We start from the raw sequence: 27269 nt of genomic DNA on the forward strand, positions 1-27269 counted from the left end.
GACTGACATAATACACACTTCAGGTCCCTTACTAGATTTTTAGAATTACTAATGCCACTTCCAGAAGGCTTTTTTTTTTTTAAAGCCCAAACGGAGCTTGTAAACCAAGGGAGCAAAACACTAGACTCTGTCATTTGCCCAGCCCAGTCAGTGCCTCTTTGCACACATGTGTGTGTCATTTGTGTTACAAACAGCATTTGGCTCCAGTGCTATTGATGAGTGGTTGTGAAAGGCCTAGCCCATCTTGAACATAGCAGATGGTTTCCTTTGTGCACTCGTACGCTGGAATCATAACATTCGCTCTGGACTTCATGACTTCACTCAACAGCGTGGAGAGCTATGACGCTCTCATGAGGGAGCAAAAAGGAGAGGCAGTCGTGCTCCTGGTGGGTGGCTTAATGCCCAAGTTCTCTGTCTAAAGGACTCAGCACACCTCCAGAGATGCTCTCTCTCTTTCTCTCTTCATTCATTTCCTTTGCTTTTCCCCTTCCCGTCACACATTTTATCTCCCTTAGCACAGTTCGTGGCACATAGTTTACCCTCACCAAATACAAGTGTTGTTCTGCTAATTATTTTCTTGACTTCCCTCTTTATATTTTTCTCCTCCAACTTTCATGTTTAGACCTTCCTCCCAATAAAAAATATGGAACAAATCAGGCTATTCCAGCTCTTTCCCATCCCCCAAGTTCCAAAGACAGAGCTTCCTCCATGGATTGGAACGACAGGGAAACACCTCTCCTAGGATGTGGGTCCCTAATAATTCTTAAGTGGAATCCAGACTGTTCTGCAAATTGACTGCCTGAACAAAAATAACTCCTCCTCAGATGCATCTTAGAGGCCAAGCTGAGAGTACAGAGAGGCCCCTCTTTCCCATAATCACTCACGTATCTCTGCTTGTTTTGTTCAGTGAGAAAGCAGGAGAGAGAAGGAGAGGGATAATAGATTGGAGGGAAAACAGCTTATATCAATTCTCTGGCACGTTTTTAAATTAATGTCATTCCTAGCACATGGTTTTATATTTTTAGCCTGGAGAGGATATGATGCTCGGAGGAAATTTAAGAAAATAAGCAACAGAAGGAGTGAGTCTGCTGTTCATATTCAAGCAGGTAATTAAAACATCGTTTTCATAGCGTCCACTTGGAGATATTCAGTGATTAAGTTCATATGAGTTTAGAAAAGCTGAAAGGTTAATAATTCAGGAGCACTGGAATAAGAATAAGAATTCTAGTGGGGCATTCTAGTGCTGGTTCTCACCACTGTGTGGTGATGATGTGATAAACCTTTCAGGAGCATTTGCTGCATGCCATACTTGGCTAAGGATGCTCTGAGTAGACACTCTTATATTCCCAATTTTATAGAAGGGGAAACTGAGACACAGAGGCGCGAAGTAACTTGTCTATGACCACATAGCTAGTCAGTGACAGAGCCAGCATTCGAACACAGACAGTCCGCATAGAGTTAACTTTGCATACTGCCAAGTGAACAAATCTCTTTCCTTCTTGGAGTCAAAGAGCCCTCATCTGTGATATGAGAACACTGGCTGAAAAGGTCTAGGAGGTAGCTTCCAACCTTAGAATTCTCTGATGATCTGCTAGACCTGTGTCTCAGTACCACAGAGATAGGAATAGCTCAGGGACTTTCCCAGAAAACTAAGTGTCCCCCACTTAGGCCTGTATGTGGCTAAAACGGCCCTCTGGGCCCCATAGGGTGAGCACAAGATGGCTCTCGTGGCTCAGCTTGGACTTGGCTGCCTGAGCACTCTGAGTTGTTTCTGGGGCATCGATCCTCTTCCTGGCTCCCAGGTTACTCTGCTCTTCTGCAAATGGCAATATCCACAGTGGCTATCAAGCTGGGTTCCCTCTGTCACTTGAAGCTGCATGTGCCTAATGGAGGTGCTGAAAAACAGGCCCCAGAGCACGCCAAGAGCCCCCAGAGCTCAAGACACTGGAGATAGAATGAAAGAGAAATAGCCAATCCCATGGACTCAGCAGCAAGGAGACGGGTAGGGTTTCAGATACTGCCATGTTTGCTTGAAGCTAACTTTTAAATAAATTAGTTGTAGCCTGTTCTAGGAGATCTCTGCCCAGAACCTGGCTCCTGGAACACTCCTCAGAACTCTCTTAGGCCAGCGGTCCTCAACCTTTTTGGCACCAGGGGCCGGTGCTCCTATGATAACCTAATGCCTGATGATCTGAGGTGGAGCTGAGGTGGTGACACTAGCACTGGGGAGCGGCTGCAAATACAGATGAAGCTTCGCTCACTAACCCGCTGCTCACCTCCTGCTGTGTGGCACGGTTCCTAAGAGGCCACAGACCAGTACCCATCCACGGCCCCCAGGAGCTGGGAACCCCTGTCTTAGTCCACAGTAGAGGCCTAAAGTCTTTATTCAAAACCAAAATGTTTGTGAGGAAAGGGTGTCATTTAAATGCAAATATGTAAGTTTTACACCATCCCCTGGGATTCTAAGCTCTGCAACTTCAAAGCTTCAGGAAGAGAGTTGCAATTCTAGTTGTAGCATAAAAAAGACAACTCAAAGTGCATTTGTTCCCTACTTGCCCACCTCCTCCCACCCCTTGGTCCCTGTTAGAGGATACTGGGCTGATTTCTGATCTTTGCAGTTTGGCCCAAAGCCCAACATATGTTTTAAAATATAAACATTGAGATTCTGTATTGTTGATCCACTGAATCCAGTGTTTAGGATCATAAGTCAAATGTTCTCTCTTCGATAATCGTGTTTGGAGGACTCCCTTTTTGCATTCTGTGATTGCCAAGTGAAGGCTGGATATTGCCAGTCAGGTCATCTTCATCATCATATCAGGCCAATCATGATTACATGTTTTCAGTGCAGTGGGATAGGTACCACGGAAAGATCATTTTGTTTCGTGGAAAGAGACAACACATTTCTTAACGGGCTTCCTTTCTTTTATCCTTTTTTTTTTTCCAACTTTGCAAGCACCATCTTCCTTAAGTTGGCAGCCAGTGTTCCCACTTACCAAGTGGCTTTGGGCATTTCTATTAATGAAGGGTGCAGGGGCTTGGGCAGGCACGAAGGCAATAAGGATGGCACTAACGCCACCTCTTTTCCTTGAAGTAGAGTCGTGGCAGCCAGAATAAAAGCAGGCAGAGTCTCTGCCATTCAGTGGACACCATGAACAGGAATTGAGGTGCTTTTGTGTTATCAGAAAAGGTACATGGATAGGGTAATGACATTTTGCCATTTTAAGGGCAGTTTACTTTTACTTGAGAATCTTTTCCTTATCTTCATATTCCGAAGGCATGATTGTGTCCATCTAAAAAGCGAAGCAACTCATTTCAACTTTTCTGTTTTGGGGTGTGCTCTTCCCAAACACAGTCCTCTTATTATAAGCTCCTCTTCGTGCCAAGTAGAACAAACTCCAGACATAGTGGTTCTCTTCATTCTGAAGCATGCGGGAAGTAGCTTGGGTATGTTATCGTAGCTCAAACTTTTCTGGTTGTTGTCTAAGGTTTTCTCTAACTTATTGTTTTTTCAACAAATTGTTTTATTCGAAATTTAGATTCTGTGAGTGAGTTTGTTTATATTCAAGTCCTGGCCCTTAATCTTTTTTTTTTTTTTAAATAGTGTTGCTAAGATATGTTATATACTTTTATAAAAGCAGCCCTTGAAATTTAGGAAGCATTTGGCCTACATGTTGCTACAGAGCATATTGAAATTTGTTTTCCTTTCATCTCCTTCCCAATAAAAGCAGCCGCATGGCTTATCCCTTTAGCTTCCTCAGAACTTCCTTTCAGAATTCCCGATCTATTAGGGCACATTCACATACCAGAAACAAGATGCCTTTTCATGCTGTCAACCTTTTTCATCTGAAATGTAAATTAATTCTTGCTGGTATGCCTTGACAGAGATCAAAGTCGGGGTATTAACCTTCCTGGGCTTTCTCCGGGAATCCATCCCCAGGACCAGGCTGCTGCTGTTAGGAGGCCAGTGTCCCCGTTATGGGGCCTTCCTCCAGGCAGCCCTTGGTCTAGGAGCCACTATTTCAAAGACTAAGAGTCCTTTTGTAAATGACCTCATTATCACTTTAAACTAGGTGAGAAGTGATCTGCCTGGTTGATTCTTAAGAGAGGGGAGGGAAGGAGAGAAGGAGGGAGGGAAGGAAGGAAGAAGAGAGAGGGAGAAAGAAGGAAGGAGGGAGGGAGGGAGGGAGGGAGAAAAAGAAAGAGAAAGGAAGAAAATAAATGCTGGCAAGGGTGTGGAGAAATTGGAACTGCAATTGCATTACTGGAAGGAATGTAAATTGGTACAGCCTTTATGAAAACAGATAGCACTTCCTCGGGGAGAGAGAGAGAGAGAGAGAGTGAGTAGAGAAGCGCTGCTCATATTAATTGTGGGCCCTTCAGTCAGATTCCTGGAGCTTGTTTAAGTGGTTCTGACAGCGAGAGATCTCAGTGTGATAGAGGAGGGACAGGGCTCCAGATTGGAAACCTCTCCCCTTGCTCAGTGGGTCATTTCTTGCTTGTCATTCTTTGAGGTAGGCCACATTTGCATTTTCAAAATAAACAGATGCCTTTCAAATACATGAGCTGGTGGTCTAGAGATCTCTGCGGGCCCAAACAGTTCACCAGCCAGTGATCAAATGCTGGAAGAGAAAACAAACGGAAAAGAATACCCTAGGTACATGCACATTTATTTCCTCTGTGTATAACATTGTGCCTGCAGTGGAGGGCCTTTATAAGAGGTGGGCTCTCAGGGAGAGAGAGTAGGGGTCCCAAGCAAAAGTATAGTATATCAGTCTCCTTTTGGGGGAGGGGGCAGCTGTGAATGTCATCTTGGTGAGAAATGGCATATTTTGTTGTGTTTTTTTGTTGGTGGTGGTTAATGGTAATAATAGGCTTTTGCCATAGAAAATCATATTCCTTTAAACACCAAAGGATTGAAAATATATACTTTTTAATCAGAAAAATAAGATTGGATGTATTAGTGTTCAGATGGATGGGGTATTCTATGTAAAACCTAACAGTTATCTATCATTCTATTACTTATCTATTTTTTAAATGAACTCTTAAGTTTCAGAAAGTGAATGTAACTAGATTTATTCAACTAAAAATGCATATATTCCTCAGTAAATACTATCAAAGCAAACAACCTGTGGGGAATTTTTTAAAAAGATCTACAATGTCTCATTCTTTAAGCTTTTGAAAGCATTGGATTTAAAACTGCCCCTCTAATTCAAGGGGAAATGCCTTGAGTAGGTGACCAGTGGAGCCCTAGGGGCTGGGAACAGAATTTCAAAGACTGTCTCCCAAGAGGAGCAGGCTCTCCTAGGGCCCCTCCTCCCCTCTCCCCACTCCCTGGGAGCACGGAGAGCCATCGGTTTACAGCACATTTTCATCCGATTGCTTCATTGCTCTGTACATTGTCCGTTTCTCTTTCTCTCTGTCCTGTCTCTGATCAGCTTCCTATTTCCCTCCTTGGCCCTTCCAACAACACAGATGTTATCGGAAGATAACAGTAGCGCTAAAAAAAAACAACCCACGTCCATTTCTCTTTCTGATGCCTTTTGGGGAAAGCACTTCAGAGTGTCAGCCATGACTCTGCCAAGACCTCTGCCAAGGCCGAGGGGGTGCCTTCCTTGAGCCTGTGAACAGGCATTTTAAACTGGCTGCAGCTGGAACTGCTGGATACTTCATGTGATGCCAGCTGATGGGAGTTGCTTTAAATGCTGGTTCCAGAGGGGAAAGCAAGCATCCTGTCCAGACAGGCTCTGGCACACTCAGACACAATTTCTGAGAGCAATTTAACAGAGGCTATTTAACTTCTTTTAGAAGCCTGGCCCTACAGCATAACAGAATGAAATTTTTAGTGTTTAAAACTACCTGAACTTTTAAATCTCTTTCAGCATGAGGCCTCCTTCAAGCCTTTCTTAACTTTAAAAAGATGGTTCCTTTAGCATTTTTGGTGGATTGGCAATGACTAACTTGGTGGTTGCAACAATTTCCTAGAATTAGATTTCCAGAAATGTCCCTAGGTGTGCAGGGAAATTATATTTTAAATTAGAAAATTTCTTTCCTTCATTCACTTATTCAGCAACTATTTGTTAAGCATCTGCTTTTGGCTGGGGTTACCATGATGAACAGTGGGATTTAATTTGAGGCTTCAAATTTTCCATCTCTACTACAGAGGGCTATAAAACACACTCTCCCTCAAAGGGATCCTGTTTGTGTAAATCAGGTACTCTATATTAAGTCAACGCTCATTGGAAGGGAGTTCCATAAAACTCCAATGCAAAACAAAGAGTAGAAATCATTATAAAATATAGCCGAGGATGTGCATTGAAATGACCCATGTTTCTTGAAGGTAAAAATGACTGTGGTAGTTATTTTTCATTCTGACCAAGCTGCATGTAAGCAGATTGCTGATCACAAGCCAAACAGTAGAGGGAAGTCAAGTGAAGGCACCATTAAGGGAAAAGGCCCACACTGAACAAACAATAAAAATAAGCATGCCCTCTCTCACTTCTTTCTGAGTCCCTATTTGTCATTCTACTCTATCTCACTGTCTCTTCACTCTCTCTATTTCTCTTAGAAAAATTCCTGATCGTTTCACACAAAAGCTTAATTTTTTAAAATGTGAGAGAAGACAAGTTCTAAACTCTTCTTGGTCATCAGGCAGAAGCCAGATGCCTGTCTTTTCTTGGTGTTTTAGGCCATATCCACATAAGAATGAAGAAACATCTAGGGGAAAGAAATAACTGGAGCATCTGGGCTTGGGATGACTTGTGCACTGTAAACTAGCTCACTCCATGTCTTCTAAACCTTTGTCTAACAGAAAACAGGGTGCCCTTCAGGCTTATGCAAGGGGTCCTGCTCAGTCCACTCACATGCTGTCTGGGTTTCTCTAACTCTCTAAGTAAAGAGCTGTGGCTGATTTCTAACAGCAATAGGCTTAACATTTTAGAAGAGGAAAATGTTTGGGAGGACAAGCATTGTAATTTACTTTGGGAAAAGGTGCCTTGTCTGTGAGCGGCATCAGGACCTACAGAGAACTCCTGAAGCATAGCTTAGAGGAAGTGGTTTATAGCAGAGAGAAGGCTTGGCCTGTGGCTTCAAGGTTTCTGTCAAGAAATGGGCTCTGCCAAACCTCGGTTGGGCACAAACAATAGAATTCTTGCCGTGAAATAATTCGGAAGGCAGAGGAATATCTTTTACTGTGAAATCAAATTATTGCCCATGTTAGAATTAAACACCCAGAGAGCAAGGTACTATTTACCTAATGCCCAGAGAGGAAGCTGCAAAGACAGCATGGGCTCAAGGTCGGCTTATGCCTGATGTCATATTGACATGGCATGGAAATGTGCTTAAGATGTCGGCACCCCCAGGACTCAAGATTCAAATTTCAGAGCCTCTTCAATTTGGAGTCAGTTTCTTCATCATGAACCTCATGCTGAGCTCCAGAGTCTGGCCACAAAGCGGTGGTATCTGAAACATTATCTTTACCACTTCAATGATGAATGTTGCAACATTATTATGATCAACAACATACTTAAGTTGCCTTTATGTATTTATATTTTTTCAAGTTTTTTTCATATAGAATCATAAAATGTTTCACATTTTATAACCTTCATTAGTTATTTATGTACATAATAAAGAAAGATTCACAGAAAAAAATAATTATGCTTTGGCAAAATGATCAGACTTTTTTCCTTAAAAGTCTCTTATGTGTAGAAAGGCAGGTTTTGTTTTCTTCCTTAACAGATGAAACAGAGGCAAAGGGAGTTTAAATAACTTGTCTCCCCTTGTGTGTTATGTGAGTTTAAGAATCTCACATAACAGAGTTTAGATCCCTCTTCCGAGTCTTCACCCAATACTTTTTCCAGTAGGCCATGCTCTACCGTTGGTATCCATCTTGGATATGGCACATGGACATAGGGTACCAGTCAGAGGTATGGGAAGAGTTTTACATACTATTCTACCATGTGGACTTCAGAGTCAAAACAATTGACTTTAAATCCTGGCTATGCCACCATTTGTCATATGGTTTAGGAGAAGTAACTTCTGAGCTGTTTCCTCAGTGATGAAATGGGACTCCTTAAAGTCTAATTCTCAGGACTGTTGTGAAGAGATATGCAAAGTGTTCTGTACAATACCCGTACAGGGCAGATATTTAGTAAATGTTAGTTCTTTCTCTGTACTCCCTTTCTAAATATAAAGTTCACTGGGGAAAAAAATCAGCCTGTGAAATATTCTTCTAGGGTGAGCATAATAATGCTGTAACTTCAAAAAGATGAAACTATTTCTCTCACTTTCAGAAAAATAATAGTACCTGCCAAATCTAAAATACAGTTACAATAAAACCTTTATAAAAGAGAGAATTTTCCAAATCTTAACTTATGTCTGCTTATTTGACAGAGAAAAATTCAAGTACGATAATGATATGTGAAAGATTTCAGGTAGTTTTTGTTTTTGTAAAGAACTGTGTTCCATCACGCTGAGAGCTCAATTCATTTGTGTAGATAAATTTTTCAGTGACCTCAAGATTGTTAAGACTTAGTTGGTATGCTGCTGACATCATTTTTCCCGTTCATTGGTTTGAGGCTCTCCTGTAACTTGTTCTGTAAAATTTCAAGTCCCCTTTTCACCCGCTTCCAGGAAGTCAGAACTTCTAAAATCCAGGAGTTAAATATCACCCTGATTTGCTGTCTGCTAGCGTGGAAAGCAAGTTGCCTTTCAGATGTCTAAAGAGTTGGAGGATCTTGGCGTCCCTATCATGCTTAACCCACAGTGACGGGTGATTGGCAGCATAACAGCTGAGTGACAGCCATTTGGCTAGTAGTTCAAACCCCAACACGAAAAACCATAGCAGGATCACGGCTTGATTTGCTGTGGCCATGAAGTCTGAATCACCAAGCACGGAGGCAGAGGCAGAGGTGACAGCTGGTAGCCATTCTCCTCAATAAAGTTGTGACGGTTGAGATGTATAAGCAACCAGAGCCTGTTAATTTCATAGACTTCGAGCCAAGTACTTAGTGTCAAAACTAGCTATGGTCAATGATGCAAATGGCTGTGAAGGGTCCCCCATCAACAGCAAGGTTCTCTCTTCCAGGCTCTTTCCTCTTAGCAAGTTAAAAGCGATTAGATCCTGCTTTCCAGAAACATTTCAGTTTGAAAAGAAGGCCTTATCCTTTTATTTTTTTTAAGTCGGATTTATTGAGGTATACTTTACATATCATAAAACTTGAACAGTTTGATACAATTGTATGAACACATACAGTCAGGTAACCACCTCACTATCAAGAAAAAGAACATTTCTGAAAAACTCTCTCATGTTCTTTTTCTCATTCATCCCTCCTCCACCTTCAGCTCCTGCGACCACTATGTGTTTTCTGTCTCTATAATTTTGCCTTTTACAACACGTCATATAAATAGTCATATAACATACAGATTCTTTAATCTGGTTTCTTTAATCTGGTTTCTTTCACTTAGTGTAATGTTTCTGAGATTCGTTAGCGTCATTGCTGTTATCATTTCTTTTTCATTGATGAGCAGAATTCTAGTGAATGGATGTACCACACTTTTGTCAGTTTACCACCTAACAAATATTCGTTTCCAGTTCTTGGTGATTATGAATAAAGCTGCTATATACACTCAGAACTTTATCTTTTTTAGAAAAGTTTATAGAAAAATAAATAACTGCTTTATAAGAAATCAGAACTGTATGAGCCAAAATGATCCTAGGGGTGTGAATTATTTCTTTCTTGATTAACCAACAGAAATGCTTATTTTCCTAACATCTTATACTTTTACATAGCAATTTACAGTTTATACAAAGCACTTTCGCTCATCTTATTCTTATAATTGTTATAGTAACCTTGAGAACTAGGCTATGAATCTTACCCAATTTTATAGATGATGGCTAAGAAACCTCCCTGCAAAACAGACTGCCCAACTCCTGATCTGCTGTCCTTCTTCCAAAACATTTCCTGGACATCCTGTCTGTGCAGAACACTTCTAGATGCTTTAGACGCAGTCACAAAACAACATTAAAAATTGTGGTCTTTTTCCCTTCAGAAGGGAACAGTCTTATGCTCCATATCATGTGTCATCAGGGAAATGCAAATTAAAACCACAATTTACATCTGTTAGAACGGCCAAAGTCTGGAACACTGACAACACCAAATGCTAGTGAGGATGTGAAGCTAGAGGAACTCTCACTCACTGCTGTTGGGAATGCAAATGGTACAGCCACTTTGGAAGACTATGGTGGTTTCTTACAGAACTAAATGTACTCTTACCATATGATCCAGTAATTATACTTTTTGGAATTTACCTGAAGGAGTTGAAAACTTATGGCCACACAAAAATCTGCACACAGATGTTTAAGGCAGCTTTATTTATAATTGCCAAAACGTGGAAGCAACCAATATGTCTTTCCGTAGGCGAATGGATCAATAAACCATGGTACATCCAGACAGTGGAATATTACTCAGTGCTAAAAAGAAATGAGCTATCAAGCTATAACAAGACCTGAAAGAACTTTAAACACATATTACTAAGCGTAAGAAGCTGGTCTGAAAAGGCTACATACTGTGCGATTCTAACTATATGACATTATGGAAAAGGACAAAACTCTGGAGACAATAAGAACAATGGTTATCAGGGGTAATCAGAGGGGAGGGATTTTAAGGCAGTGAAAATAGGCTGTATGATACCACAATGATGGATAGATGTCATTATACATTTGTCGAAACCCATAGAATGTGCAACACCAAGAGTTAACTCTAATATAAATTATGGACTTTGGATAATTATGATGTGTCATTGTAGGTTCATCAGTTGTAACAAATGTGCCCCTCTGGTGGAGGATGTTGAAAATGGGGGAGGCTGTACATGTTTGAGGGCAGAGGGTATACGGGAAATCTCTGTACTTTCTCCTCAATTTTTATCGTGAACCCAAAACTGCTCTAAAAAAGGAGTCTTTTTAAAGGAGGGCGGAGAGGACGATCAGATGGAACCAGAACCTACACACCTGCCACAGCCTTTAAACGACTATTAAGCCAGGGCCAACTAACACAGCAACAAGAAACAAATGATCTATGAGGCTAGCCCCAATTCTTTTTGGAAGCAGGCAGGGCATAAGTCATAAGAAATAAATCCAACATGAGGCTGATAGGAGTCAGAGGAAAAGAAAGCAACAGTTCCTAGATGCATGAAGGGAATGGGCAGTCCCCACATGGCAGTGTTCCAGGGCAGGCAAGAAACTGACTTCTGGGATAAGGGAAAACCTCTCTCCTTAGCTGCCAAGATAGTGAAAGCAATTACCAGGCAAGACTTTCTTTGAACTCAAAGTTTGACTGAGATAATGATTGGAATTAAGTACTAGAGAATCAAAGTGGAAAAAATGCTCTCATAGGCCTGAAATTACTAAATTTGTTTTGTGTGGAGGCCAGGATTTCTGATGCAGCTGTAGGAAAAAAATATGTTAATGAGATTCTAGTTCTTTTTAAAATGTTACTTTTTCGATGCTGCTGTTGGTGGCATTTGCCAGTCGGACCTCCCACAAGTTGGCCTCTTTATGTTCTGATAAAATGGCTGCTGACCAGCTGTCATTCCAGCCAGAAACCACGCTGGCTCCTTGTGCAATCGACCAGCAGCAGTTAGGAGGGTAAGCCTGGGCTTTTGTGCCTCATCTGTATGCGCCTTCTCTGCCAGGTACAGTGGGCACCCTCTGCCAGGTCTATTATGAGGGCAGGAAAGCTTACCCAGCCTAGCTCACTAACCAGGAAATCTTCCCAGACAGTGTCCCTGCTGGAAACAATGCCTGCCTCTGTCCTCTGGTGGGTCATCAAACGCCAGACCAGTCCAAGGCTCCCTTCTGCCGCAGCTGACTTAGAAGCCCAGGCATGTGCAAGAAATAAAGTCTGAACTTTTACTTCCACTTATAAAGGAAAAAAATAAGAGTAGGGGTCAATGATTTTTAAATGTTTAAGTAAATGGAGCGGCACCATGCATTACTTAGGAATTCAGGCTTTAGGGCAAAACTGATTGGGTTCGAACCTTGGCTCTGCCACTCTCCAGTGACTCCTGGGCAAGACGTTTAACCTCCCCGTGCCTCAGTTTCCTCAGCTATAAAGTGGAAATAAGGGTGGTCTCTACCTTTTAGAGTTACTATGAGGATTGAACGAGTTAATTTTTGTAAAGGGCTTAGGAAAAAGCATGGAACCTAAGAATTCATACATTTGTGTTTGTTAAATAAAAATAATGGATGTCTCCCTAGCTCCTGGCCCTAATTCTTCTTCCTTCCACCCTACCCTATTCACCAAATCAAGCTAAATGCACATACCTTACCTTTTCCTTCTATTTCAGCCCTTAATATCTGTCAGTTTGCCATCCTTATATTAGTTTCCTCAGGCTACCATAATAAATCACCCCAAACTTTGTAGCTTAAAACAACAGAAATTTATTCTCTCACAGTTCAGGAGGCTAGAATTCCAAAATCAAGGTGTCAGTAAATTGGGTTTCTACTGGAGGCTCCAAGAGAGCATTCTGTCCATACCTTTCTCCTAGCTTCTAGTGGTTCCCTGCGATGCTGGGCATTCCTCAGCTCATAGACCCATCACTCCACTCTCAGCTTCCTTTGTCACATGCACTTTCCCTGTGTCTCTCCGTGTCTTCACATGGGCTTCTTCTAAGGACACTAATCATTGGATTTAAAATATACCTTCATCCAGCATGACTTCATCTTAAACCAATGACATCTGCAAAGACGCTATTTCCCAGTAAGGCCACATTCTGAAGTTCCGGACAGACGTGGATTCTGAGAGAACATTAGTCTAGCCAGTTCATCACCTTAAAAACTTCAGGATACTTTCACATCTCTTATCTCGTTCTAGTCTCACTCTCTGTGTTAGAATGGAAGCTCCATGAGAGACCCGCCTCTTTAAGAGTAGTCGGAAGCAGCTGGCATTTCTTAACGTGGGGATGTGTCCTGGGCCACCGTAAAGGACTGGAAAGACACGGTGCCATTGGGCTGGGTGTGGAAAGGTGATGCCAGAGGTGGGAGAGTCACCCAGAAGGAGGGTGAGGGACAAGATGAAAAATAAATCTCATCTGAGGAAATAAAGAAAGAGAAAGATCAGAGATCCCAAATATTCTAATATGGTATATCTAGAAGTACTGCTGGCAGAATTGGAAACAGACGGAGTCAGAAGGAAGGTTCAGGAAGAGAGAGAACAAGATCTAGATCACAGGTCAGGGAGAAAGGAAACGGGACAGAGTTCGGGCAGAGCCTGAAGACTATTTCTTCTGTAGTGAGAAGGGATCATGCTGCCACTATTATTTCTTTTAAAGCCAAAGGACCCAGTTGTAAAGAACCTGCCCTTTCCAGATACCTGAGGTAGTCAGAGATGTTGGAACATCTTCACCCCAACCTGACCTTGAACAGCGTAGAGAATGGAAGAAGAGATATAACAGCTGATATAAACACTTTGGTATTTTTCCATTCAAGCCATCAACTATTTTGGTGGAGAAATATTTAGGTGTTTATCAACGTGAACTAAGTTGATTGGATGATGAAAAGCTGCAATTGTGATATTCCTCAACTGAGTATACGGTGTGAGGCTTGTCTTGTCTGTGACAGTGTCATTGGTTGTCAACCCACACAGTCAGTGAACAGAGCTACAAGAGGAAAGGAAGGGAAAGGTGTGCTTGAGGGGCGGAGATGTGGAAGGAAAGAGACCTGGCTCCTCTTTTTTATTCCCCTGGTGGTAGCAACCGAAGAGGCAATAGCAAAGCCATCCAGTTGTCAAACCAGGAGCCCTGGCCTGGTGCACTCATGACCTCTATTTGACACCCAGCACCCTATTTGACTAATGCAGTCTGTGAGACAGAGAGGTCCTCTGAATTACTCAACATCACCAAGCTAGGAGGGAGTCCAGCCAAGACAGTTATTAATTCTCCTACTCCTTACCATTTTGCCCTTTCTAACCACACTATGTTAAATCTTTAAAATAAGCACCAGGTCTGTTGAGATTCATCATCTCAGAGCCTCAAACTGTAAGACAAATGTGGGTTTCCCTAGCCAAGTTGTGTCACACAGTTTGGTAATTTATCTAGGTGTGGGAGCATAACCTTGAGAGGTTTCTCCTTTGTTTCATTCCACAGGGCACCCTTCAGACCAAAGCGATGATGCACACCTCATTGTCACAGGGGACACCAGGGGAAGTGCCCAGGTTCTAGACTGCAGTAAGCCTGGTGACCACAAAGGTGAGGTCATTAGAGATTTGAGATGGGTGTCCTGTATTTGGGGACATTCCAGAGACGGTTCCAGAACTGGAAATGATCCAGAACTGATAGGGACCTTCTGTCTACCACTCTTTTTTTTCCCTATAGATAGGTGATAGCTGCTTAAATTCAGGGGCAGCTTAGCAAGGGACCCTGAAAGACGATTTCACAGAGGTTCACAGAAGGGGAGAGAGTAGACAGGGATAAGTTAGCCCTTCCGCAGCTGCTCCCTCCGCCCACTTCCCCGTTCGCTGGAGAAACTGGCCTAGTTGCGGCTCCCCTCACCCACTGCTTCCCTTCAACCCGTCCTCTTGGAGCAGACCCTAACATGTTTCTGTCTGATTTACCTTAAGACTTATGAAAGTTTAGCTTTTCAGGCAGATCTTTCTGTGATCCTGAAATTATACACAGACCTCAAACTGATTGAGAACATTCATGGGGGAAAGAGCACTGTGGACAAGAAATTAAAAATTGCGTTATCTGGTCTAAAATTGCCATTAATTAACATCATTGTAAAATGAGAGAATTGGACTAAATCAGTGGTTTTTAAACATTTAAAAAATATTGGAATCTCCTTTTTTTTTTTTTTTTTTTTACAGTTTGAAAGTCCCTGGACTTCTACAGAAGCAGCTATGATTTCTTATATATGATCTTTAATATTAATGCTAGCATCTTATGAAAAGTGGAGGATGAGTTGCTCTGGGTTTTACAGTAGAGTTTGCAGCAACAGTTTATCTGCCAGGCCCAGCGGTGACGCTCTGGGCATTTCCAGCTCCTTTGTAATCTGTCACCCAGCCTATATTTCAATGAAATACAGAACTAGAGCTTTCCCTGGGGGCAGGGAGGTTCAGGAGTGGAAGAAAAAGAGAAGGGGGAACCCAAGGAGCAACAGTGTTTCTTGAACTTGAGGACACTTGGGGTTGGAGACAATGAGACACTTGTCACTTTCAAAAGAAGAATGTCTACTTGTTACTGACCTAACATCTAGACCCTTTCTCCTCAGCAGAAGCCACCCATGAGAGGTCCTCCTGTTGTGATCAGCACACAGGTGTATTTTGTTTGGCCAGACACAGTGTTTTTGAAAAAACTTTTGAAAACCATGTTTTCAGATGGGGCATGCATTCACCACAAACACCACCGCTCTCTGCCTGACACTGCACATATTTATGTTACCTGGGTGGCCCCAAAGGTGTTTGAGTTTGCAACACCTGCTGTGTTGTTTTCTTTCTTTTTTTCCTCTCCTGATAGTCAAATGCATTTTCATCTTATTTCCAAGTGGTCCAGTGAAGAATTGGCACATTTTTTTTCTGGGAAATATAAATGGCTCATAGAGTTCAGTCTAACTTTGAAAGAGTTCATCTCCTCCAGAGAAGTCCTTCCCAATATTGCCTTGTATCATTAAAACTTGTGTCATTAAACACTTAGGGACACTTCCCTGAAGAAAAGAGACCCATGTCTAGAGAAGCCTCTATGATCACACCTACACACACCTCGAGTCTGATATTTTGTGAAAATTTCTGCAATTTAACCTCATCATTTAATTTTTTCAGCCATACCACTGGTCTAATTCCTTTAACTTGACCTATTCACCTAGAACAAATCACCCTCTTTGACTTTGCTGTTTTTTTTCCATATCTACATTTCTCCAATCTCTTTGTTTAACAATTTCTCTAAGAGATATCAGGTGATTCCAACTGCCACCAGGATAATAATTCAAAATATTAGACAATTTTGGATTTTGCTTTGAACTCAGTGGTTTGATAATCTTCTTATTTTTTACTTATTTTTAACCTTTTTAAAATTGAGATGTAATTGACATATGACATTATATTAGTTTCAGGTGTGCAACATAAAGATTGCTTCTTTTTTGTTTAAGTTTCTCTCTTTACTCTGACCCAAATCCTCTCCCTGCTTTTCAGACAGAGCTGAGGGATAGAGGAACAGACTTCATCTAAGCTTTATTAAGAATAATCTTTAAGTTTCTGTTAGGTTTTTAAACTTCAAATAACTCTTAAAAATCAATATTTTGATGACTGAAGTATAAATGAATAAGAAGCATGGAATGAGTCTTCCTTCAATTACATCAACAGAAATTCTGTGGATTTTATTGGAAACCCCGGCAAAGTAACCAGGGGCATTTGTTCAGCTCGAAGTAAAGGCGTTGATGTCTCCTCTCTTTCTGGTGGTGGACCCAGCACCTTCCTAAGGAGAGTCCCAAACCAAAAGAGGCTTGGTGGTCTTTCCTGGTTTTGCTTGTGCTTTTTCCTCTCTGAATTACTATTAAACTGCTATTGCTTCATTTTATACCGAGAATCACAAATTAGGTACACACAAAGGCAATCTTGGCTTTCCACATGGGTGGTACCATATACACTTTGATCAGTGAGTGGTAGGTCTTGGTGCTGCTGAATTGGGCCAGCGAACAAGGTTAAAAATTATTTGTGTCAATATTCCTTCTCAATGAAGAAACAAAGATATTTGTGTCTCAGATGTGGACTTTTCTTTTTTCTTTTTATGTCAATTCTTACCTTTATGTCACTTGTCGCAGTATTACAAGTGAGCTTGGGCCAAACAATGTTTTCGAATCCTCAAGAGGTGGAAACCTGCCCAGTCCTCTAACCAGAAGAGTTATCAATCAAGAGAAGGCAGGAAGGGGCAGTGGGGGTGGGGTTGAGAAAGGAATCAGTTAATAAAATTCTAAAAGGCTATAACTATTTCTCTTGATTTCTGCTTTTCTTCCCTTTCTTTTAATGTTGTTTTGCTTTTTGATCATAATGTTTTTTCGTTTAATAATAAAAATGTAATGTTACATTTAAAATTTTTCTCTTTATTCTTTTGGTGCTTATAGCAATAATAATAATACAGATGGTTTTATCATCACTGATAGTTCAAAGAATTACATTTCTTCTACATAAGAGATATTTCTATTTAAGAAACCAAATTAATAATATGGAACCAGAGCATACTCTTCCTAGAATAGACAACACAAAAATTATTGGCTTCCATATTTCGTGTTCTGCACTCTATTTTTGTTGTATTATATGTTCTTTCATTACAACATCAACTTTTTGTATTTTGTGCATCTTCCACAAATATATATTGTCACAATTGGCAAATTTACAGATTATCTTCATTAGTTATATTTTGGTTTGGGTATTACTGATTATCTAAAATAAGGATAACAAATAGATGCAGAGTTTCTTTCATATCCCAATCGATTGATCATGACTACGTGGACCCTCGATTCTCAGCTCTGGCAGCACATTGCAGTTATTTGGGGAACTTAAAAAATTTATGCCAGCCCCACCCCAGGTCAGTTTCTGAATCTCCAGGGACTGAGTTCAGGTGCATTTAGAATCGTCTAGGATGAATCTAATGAGCAGCCAGGATTAAGAATCATTGATCTGGAGTAGTGTCTCTCAAACTTCCACATGGATCCTGATCACCTCAAGGACTTGTTAAAAACACAGACTGCAGGCCCAACCCCAGGACTTTCTGACTCACTAGGACTGGGGTGGAGCCCAAGGATTTGCATTTCTAACAAGTTTTTAGGTGATACTGACACTTCATGTGATGTGTTCTCAAGGAGTCAGACAAAGCAGAGTCCATACTTGGAGAACCACTGATGTGAAGAGTTATGTTAAAAAGGATCTTGAAGGTGAATTAAAGGTCAGTAGAAGAGGGTCATGATTGATTAGACATGGCTGCCAGGGTCACAGGAAGGAGGAATTGTATTTGTCACCCCCACTCTTGAGAAACTCATCAGTAAACTGTCCCCAATCTCAATGTAGAAATCAATTACTCCTGGAATAATTCCCTTTTTACAGTTAAATCTACCCTTATTGTGATAGTTCATTCCTTGACCTACTATCTTCGTCATCAAGCAGCCCTGCCCAGCCCAGCCAGGACTGGAAGCTGGTCTATTAACTCTGTCTAGCACAGAGCTATTCCGGCTACTGTGTGCTACTACTATTGCCATCTGGGGGCCTCTAATCTCTGTCCACTATTACCAGAGTGAGGTAACTTGTTTTCCTATGAGCATGAGTTATTTTATCCAATTTGCTGGCTGGGACCTAGCAGCGAGTGAGGACTGCCATTACGGAACAGGTCAGCTTTGATGATGTGTCCTAAATAAAGGCGTGGAAAGTCATGGAGCAGCATGAGGACAGAGAGAGAGGTGCTGCTTTGTGTAGGTGGTCACTGTTCTGAACCCTGCCTATTTCTGAATGTCTGCTTAGGTCTCTAACTACTCGTTTGTTTTCTCTCAATTCTGAGGGGCTCTGTAGGTCATAAAAGCAGTCCACAAGCAGAATCCAATAGTGGCCATGCTGAGACTTCAAGCAACTCTCCTTCTATGACTGAGAGAAATTGGTGAGTCTTATCTATAAGATTTCCCATTTTTAAACTCAAGGGCTTTTGGTGAGTTGGAGAGAGTGGAACCAAAAGTGTTTCCCATCAGATTCTCCCATGTCAGAGGCCATTGCCCTGTGGGCAAAAGTCTGTTCTACAGGGCAACATGAACATAACGCTGCTTTTGGGTTCTCTTCATGGTAAAACCTAGACTTGGTCTCATTGGATTAAAGCAGTGGTTCTCAATTGGGGGCAGGTTCACCCCTCTCCCCTGGGATTTTGGCAATGTCTGGAGACATTTTTGGTTTTCACCACTTTAGAGGGAGGAGATGTACTAATGGAATCTAGTAGGTATAAGACAGGGGCATTGCTGCACATTCTACGATACACAGGATAGCTCCCTGCCACATACACACAACAAAGAATTGGCTAACCCAAAATGACAAGAGTCCTGAGGTTGAAAATCTTAGGTTTAAGCTAAAGCAAAAAGGGAATTTCATTTCCTATTTACTAACAGGTTTTAGTTAAATATGATTCAAAATGAGTAGAGCAGAGCTTGCCCAGAGCAATAATGCACTATTTTCAATGTACATCTGAACTGCTTAGGTCTGCAGAGGACAATGATGCTGGCTAAATGTAGGCTGAGGTCACTTTAAGTAAGGGCAGGCTAGGCTGTTACACCAAGACTGGAGACTCAAGAAACCTATAGGCTTCCTCTCTTCAGGGAAGCCCTCATAACCTACGTTTCTCAGGAAAGGTTTCTAGGCCCCATCACACATGTCACCAGGAGGAAGAGACAAGTACAGGACAGAGCGGATGGCAAAGGGAAGGTCTAACTAGAATGAAGCTCGCTTCTCTTATTCCTCACCCACTCTCGCCCCAGATTGACTATGAGGACTCATTAAAAATTTACTCAGGCTTTTAGAAAGTTCCTTGCATCTTTTCACATCGAAAAAGAGGTGGTTTTAATTTGTAATTTAAAAAAAAATAATTCTTAATTTTTTGAGACTTCTTATTAATATTTTTGAGACTTGACAAATTTAATTCTCAATACTTCTCTCATGGTCTCATATTATTGTTGGACTACTTTTAAAATAGACTGCTCTCCTAAATAATCAGAATAGCTCATTTAAAGGTACTTGAGGAAATATTATAGATACAACATTTCATATTAGAATAACAAAGTTTAGAATTTCCGTTGTAGCAGAAAGACCACTGAACTTCGTAGGTAGAAGACTTGGGTTTTGGTCGTAGTGCTAACGTTTTCCAGCTGTTTGACCTTGGGCAAGTCAGTGAACCAGTTTGATAAATGGCTCCAGCACCAGCCTGACTTGCCTCAAACCCAGCTGATGACTTACTTTACTCAGAATATCAGAACAGTTCTGTGAGCAACTTCCACTTCCCTTCCCTCCATCTTAAAACCTCTCCTTATATTCAGCTGTCTGTTCTTCCTTTGCTCCTATTTGAAAAGACCACAGGTCCTCTTCCTTGCACAGGCTAACCCCTCTGTCATGTTTTTGCCCTCCAGACCCTGTCACTATCAGTAAGCCCACCCATTGCTTTCACATCCATCTCTCTCTGCTACTTCTTACCCTTTTGCTTATATATACTTGTCCCATTTTAACAGAAGCCTGCTCTTGGCCCTGTCCCTCCCTCTTACTTTTACTATCAGACTTCCTCAGACCGGCATCCAGGCCAGTTGTCTCATTCCCTCACCAACCCCTCCATCCTTAATCCTGAAATCTGATCTGTGCCCTTTACCACATCCCTAAAACTGTCTTGGAAAGCTCAGCTCCCAGTTGCTAGAGCCTCATCTACATCATACTCTGCAACATGCAGTTCATGGTTCATGTTTTCCTTGAACCTCATCTTCTGTGATGTCTGTAGTGCTTCAGTCTTCAGATTCTTCCTTCAAGACATCCTCAGCCTCTGGTCTCCATCCTCCTTCTCTTCTACTCACCGTTGAAATGCAGGCAAGTCTCCAAGGGCTTGACTCTCTTCTTTCTCTACTTTTCACCTGGATGATATCCTCTCTCACTGCTGTATTCTGGTATCAACTCTCAGCCGTGTGAGCATGTTTTCAGATCTCTGTTCAGAGCTCCACACTTTTATATCCAGCTCCTGTTGACCATGTATTTCTGATTTTCACACCAGGGCCTCAACAGAAAAGTCCCCACCAAAGCACCTTACCTCTTTTACCTGACCTTGCCACTTCTGTAAGTGGCACACTTTCTTATGACCTGGCCTGCAAACCTGGCACTCATATTTGATCCCTACCTCTCACTTAACCTCATCCCTCACTTAACCTCCCCACAATCACTTTCTTAGCATTCTTCCATGGTTTAGGCTGCTATTATCTCTTCTCTCTCCCTCTCTATTCTCTCCTTTTTACAGACCAGCTTTCATTTCTGACACCTGATCAATTGTCCTAACGCATAGTCTGACTTTTCAAAGAACTTTAATGGCTTCCGATTTTAGACCAAAAGAGGTTCAGACTTCTCAGTCTGCTATATCAAATCAAGCCTCTCCCTATCTTGCTCCAATTTGTCCTCCACAGTCACCCCCTGTATGACCCTACATGCACCCTCTGGCTACCTAGAGTCAGACTTTATATTGTCCTATCAATGCACTTAGCTCTGTTCTCTCTGCCCACTCCTTTCTGTTTAACTCTTACCCATTTTGGCAAGATATATTATCACATCCATTTCCTCCATGAAGACCTTAATTCTCTTTAACATTTGAACCTTCATAGCCCATCTATAACAGTACTACTCAAAGTGCAAAACAAAATAATGAGCTTGTGTTGGAATGTAAATCAACCCACTACTTTCTTCATCAAGAAAGTCTTGCTATGAAGTGTGTGTGCACGTGTGTGTGTGCGTCTGTTTGTGTGTGTATCAGCTAAACTAAATGAGGTACATGGTGATGAATTGGTTTACATTCTAGCATAAGCTCCTTGTGATATTGTGAGTGATAACAATTCACAGACTAGGTCCTCAGACCAAACCTATGGCTCTTGATGTTTTACCTGGCGTGCAAGCAGCCCAGCTTCTCAAGGGCAAAAACTGAGTCTTCTTCCTGCTTCCAGTACATGCAATAAGTTTATCAAGCTGACTTCTAATGCTACTCTTCAGAATTCGGATTTTGTGAGAGAAATGTTCTTCTCAATCTTTGGGCGGTAGCAACAACAATAAGGTCTATAATAATTCATCAGATAATATGTTAGGACCTTCCTGCCCCTGGGTTCCATTTTCCTCTGTGTTGGATGGTCACCTCAGTGTCCTGTGGATCAATCCAGGGACTGAAAGAAAGGAAGTCTCGGAGTGGGGGCAGGATGGCATAATAAGGAGAGCTGGGTCATGCCAATGATGATGCTCACAGCAACAAGTAACAGAACCTCTGCCCCAGACATTAAAGAATTCCTCAGGGTAAGAGGTCCCAAGACAGAGGTTTCAGTGCTAGGTCAGCCACTCAGGGACATCATCAAGGACACATGTTTCTTCCATTTCTTTGCTCTGCTATCTCAGCATGTCAGCTACCCTCCCACTTATGGTGGCCATGCTAAGTATTACTTCATCACATGGCAATGTCCAAAGGAGGAAGAAAGAGGTGGATGGAAAGGGAGCTCTCCTCAGAAGTGTCTCTCTGTTTGTCAAGAGGGAAAACTTTCCCAGAAGTCCCCAGGATACATCCCTCATATCTCATTGGGCAGAATTTTCAGAGGTGGCTCTGCAGGGTAGCTGCAAGGGAGGCTGAGAAAGTGAGCATGGGCATTTTTAGCTTCTGCAGGAGAGAGTAGGCAGAGAATAAAGGGGTTTGGGGAGCAACCAACAAAGCATTCCAGAAGAGTCTTGAAGGGCCAGTGAAGGGCTAGTGATGGGGGAAGATGAAGGAAAGGCAAAACCAGGATTAAGAGTTCTTAAGGAAGACCCAGACAAGACAAGAAATACTGCTGAAAATAAGAATGACAAGGACATGTTGAGGTCATCATTCACATTCACTCAACATTTATTGTGATGCCAGGTCTTTCCCACAATTACCTCACATAATTCTCACACTAGCCTTTGGGGTGGTGTTACCAGCCTCATGTCACTGATGAATAAACTGGACGTGGGGAAGGCTAATCAAGTAGCTCCCATGTGCTGGCTCAGAGCCCAGTGCTGGGTCGGAGGTATCAGATTTACCTACTTCTGTCCTCAGTCAGCCAGTCTGGGGTTCACTCAGTGTCGCAGTGAGAATAAGTGGCAGGTCTGGGGTTTGAATCTCAACAATAATAACTAACACTTGCTATTCATTAACAACTTCCTGGGCCCTGCGCTAAGTGTTTTCCATGCATTATCCAATTTAATCCTCATAACAACCCTGTGGGAGAGGTACACATTTTATAATTTCTGACATTTAGAGATTACAAGTATTTTGCCAATGCTCCTTAAAGTGACAGAGTCAGGCCTTCTGACATCAGAGCCTAGACTTTTAACCAGTACATTCTAATGCTTCTCTAGGCTCCAGGCTCCAAATATTTAACACAGATCTTTCTCTATTCTCTGTATGGTCTCTAAAACTGTCATTGTAGCCAATCTTAAATCACAGCCAGCTGAAAAAGCCTGATTGGTGTAAAACTGTCACTCTTGTGATTGGTGGAGAAAATTTCAGCACCAAATCTTGGGAGAAAGCCTAAAGCCTCATGAGAAAGATGCTCTTATCTGTGCCTAGTGGTGTGAAGTTAACTTGGCTGGGGCTAAGGAAACCTCAGATTGAAAGAAGTCAGTGGTTGGTGTGGTGCTTCTCTGCTCAACTTCTGTGTGAGCCTGTGCAGTGAATGACAGAATGCAAATACTCTTTTATGTCATGGGGGCTTTGTTCCCATAATGGTAATCCTCCACTTAATGCTGATAAATACAATAGTGAGGATTATGCCCCTTAATTTAATTTGGCCTGCGTAGTAATGCGAAGCTCTCACAAGGCTTTTATTTGACATTCTTTAGCACAGATAGCAGGAGATTGATAATGCTGGTGCAGATGTTTTTACCTGGAAGTTTGTAACACACCTCCAGAGAAGATGCTTTGTTGTGGACCACTTCAATGAGGATTCAGACTCAGAGAAATAAGGACCTTCGTGACTCAGGCAACTTGAGGGGAACTGGCACCTCACAAGATGGGAAAATGAGCACATATTTCTCCTGTGTGTCATCCTTGCGTCTCTGGGGCTTGGAGCCAGCTGGGCTGACCTCAGAATTGATGAGCCAAAGAAACAGCCTCTTTATCAGGGCCAACTGTGGGCCAGATTTTCATGTGGGCTGTGAAGTACAGATTGCCACATATCTTGACAAATACTCTGCCTGGGGGGTCATTGCAGAAATACGTGGCAGTGCTAAGAAGATTGAAGATAACTTTTCTTTCTGTATCAGAATCAAGAGGATGTTTCCTCCCCACCCTTTAATTCCCATGCTAATTTTCCCTCCCACTTCCATTTCACTCCCTTAGGAAGCTAGTTCCCTCCAGCAAATTTCCTGCCACTGTGGCCAAGTTAGTGCACTAGTGCAGAGGACCTGTATGGAGCCAGAGGGAAGAAGACTGCAGAAGCAGGAGTCTTGGTAGATACTCTGTGCGATCTTTTTCAGGTAGAAAGCGGATGGGCTTTGGTGGCAGACCTGGCTTTGAATCTTAGATCAATTACTTATAAACTATGAGACTTTGAACTTCAGTATCCTAGGCTACAAAAACGGAAATAGTTGGGAGGATTAGAGATAATCTATGTAAAAGAACTAACACAGTTCTAGACATTTAATAAATGCTCAGTGAGGGATGATGATAATAGAAGTAGTAGCAATAACAGTAGAAATAGTAATATTAAAAAGGTTTCTGTAAAGCTAATTTGATATGAAAGGTCAAAATCCTTCTGGCTTAGCTCTAGAACTATAGACTAACATAAACTATAGACTAACATAATATAGAAGATTCCAGCACCTTAGACAGTTTGAACAATGCTCACTGTCTGCTTTCACTTGAGAGCCAAATTTTATTTTCTTGTGTTCCTGGATCTTATCTCAGGGATAAATCTGAGGTTGACTTTGGGCCCAAGACTCACCCTTGCCAATATGGCCAGGATTCCACTGGCACACCCTCAAATGACAACTTTCAGAGTTTACTTGATTATTAGGGCCTTCTTAGCATTTCTAGACTTTAAAAATATTAATTGGTCATATTTATTTTCAAAATCTTTTTGAAGCCAGAAACTTTATCGCCAGCTGAAAAAGAGCTTCAAGGAAAAATCTGTTTTGAGTTATATTTTTCCTTGTGGATTTGCTTATGGCTGTACATAAATATTTATCTGAACTATTTCAACAAACCTTAAATCATCAGTGATCCTTATGCAAAGGACTCTTTTAGAAGGATTGTGGATGTCAAGAATGTCAGCAATCAATGTTCTCTTCGTAGGAACAGATTCCAAGGACCAGAGGCCTCTTTAAAAATATTTGGAGCTGTTTGGTGGTTTTCAACATGTCTTTTGTTTTTCTATTTCTGTGTATCTGTTCATGCTGTTCCTTCTGAATAGAATGCTCTTGCCAGTTTTTTCTTTGCCTGTTGATATTTTACCCATCCTTCAAGGTCGTACCCATATGGCACCTCCTACAGGGCCTTAAAGCAGACTGCAACCAGGAGAAGGGCATCCCAGGTGGAAGAAATAGAGTGGGCTGTGGCAGGATGTGCCAGTGGGTGGGAGGTCCTTGGGGGAGGGTGGGATGTCCAGTGGGATGAAGGCTGAGGCTGGTGTGGTCGTGGTGTAATGCAGGGAATAAGGCAGATGGGAGCCAGGTTACAGAAGACCTTAAAAACTGCATAAAATATTTTGGGTTTTATTCTATAAGCCAAAAGACATACATCTACAGTTGTTGGGTAGAATATGGTTTACGATATATTTTATTTGGCCTGTACAATGTTTTTTAAATTCTTAATTAGTTTCCAACATATATAAATAGAAAGATTTCACATAAGAATTCAGGTTTCTGATGGCTCTTGAAAAATTAGAGTAACTAGCAGCAGCCTGCTGGTACTGAGTAGAGGCTGTTTTCCAATGATACCAACTCACTGGCTTACCTAATTCGTGGCCTGGCTGCATCAGCATCTGAGTTAGAGTCCTGCCTACTGTGTGCAGGGGCACCGTGCAAGTAGAGGAAACAAACTTTGGAGCCAGGCCTGTATCCAGTTAGCCCAATGACCTTGAGCAAGTTAGCATATTTCTAATAATGATACATACCTCACATGTCTATTGTGAGGTAATTTTTAGAAGAAAGACTACCAGCATGTAGTAAGCACACAAAAATGTTAGCTGTTATTACAATATTCCACATGAGATAAACTCCAGGGCTGAAACTGTCATTCATCTGTATGACTCACTAAAGCTAGAATATTTGGACACGATAGGCATAAAAAAAATAATTGATGAATGGATGAATGAATATGTGCTCCTTGAATTTATATTTCTCCTGGGTCCAAAGCTAAGTTTAATTACTTTGTTCTCAAGAAATGCTTCCTATTTATCCTGAGTTTACCTGAACATAATAATTTTTGATAAAGTAGGAAGCTGGCTTTCGCAAAAAGCTAACGACACTAACAAAATAAATGAAGGGAGATACTGTTAACACTGTGTCATTTTTCTATAATAGATTTACCTTCCTAACTAAAAAATAAGTCCCAAATTTGAGAAGATGCTTAATTATGTGTTTTCTTTAGAAACTCAGTTATTGGCCGAAAGCTGTCTATGGTTCATATCTAATTTAATGGTCAGTTGCTAGGAACCAGCATGTAGTGAACTTAAGCATAAATGATGTTGGAATGCATGTTTGACTTAGATTCTCTGACCCTACATGAGATCCTACATGAGATCTACACTTCAAGGCAGTGTTTCTGTGCCTAGTGTCTCAAACAGAGCATCTCCAAAAACAATCTGGACAGTGTAGTAAAAGAAAACAGTTTGGGTATGCACAACATATCTTGTATATAGATGAAGTTATGACACCACCCCACCACAACCTTTAAAGTGATCACCTGTGCACATGAACTTTTGTGCTTACGTTAATCTATCCCTAAACACATTTGCCATCAGCAAATGATAGCATGAGTTCTGCAAAATTGATCTGCAAGGTTAGATTCACTTTCTCTCTGGAAAACTTACACATTTACAGAGAACTTGAGTCCACAACATTTAATTTCATTTGATAAACATTGCCTAAAAACTGAAGGATGTATTCAAGATTCTAAAAAATTACTCTTTCGTACTTTAAATATCAAGCGGCTCTCTTCGTTTTTATTTTTAAAAAATTGATTTTTTGTATGATATTACATCTACTTTTTCTAAAGAAATCTCAATCTTTTTAGCCCTCTCTTTCCTTCTTCCTCTCTCTGCTCTCTCTGTCTCTCTGTCTCTCTGTCTATCTGTCTATCTGTCTGCCTCTCTCTCTCTCTCTCTCTGTCTCTCTCTCTCTTTCCACTTTCCCATCTCTAAAGTTCTGGTTTCTAATCTAAAGGAAAATTTTAAGTCATGACAAAATCTGGCAAATTTTTCTGACCATTTCACCGCCCCTTGTTCCCTTCCTACATTACCCATTTTGTGAGTATAGAAAATTCTAGACATTTAGCACATCTCTGATATCTACTAA

At 41.4% G+C, this 27269-nt stretch overlaps 1 protein-coding gene across 1 annotated transcript in view; it reads left to right on the forward strand.

Moving 5' to 3' along the window:
* The window catches only part of MYO3B (myosin IIIB), a 342946-nt gene that overhangs the window by 225827 nt on the left and 89850 nt on the right, over positions 1 to 27269 (forward strand). Inside the window, exons 29-31 of the mRNA XM_015596448.1 lie at positions 1026 to 1106; positions 14140 to 14241; positions 18528 to 18630. Coding sequence (XP_015451934.1) covers positions 1026 to 1106; positions 14140 to 14241; positions 18528 to 18630 — 286 coding nt within the window. The remainder of the gene's footprint in view (positions 1 to 1025; positions 1107 to 14139; positions 14242 to 18527; positions 18631 to 27269) is intronic.

The sequence above is a fragment of the Pteropus alecto genome, unplaced genomic scaffold, assembly GCF_000325575.1.
Source record: "Pteropus alecto unplaced genomic scaffold, ASM32557v1 scaffold3, whole genome shotgun sequence".
Lineage (NCBI taxonomy): Eukaryota > Metazoa > Chordata > Mammalia > Chiroptera > Pteropodidae > Pteropus > Pteropus alecto.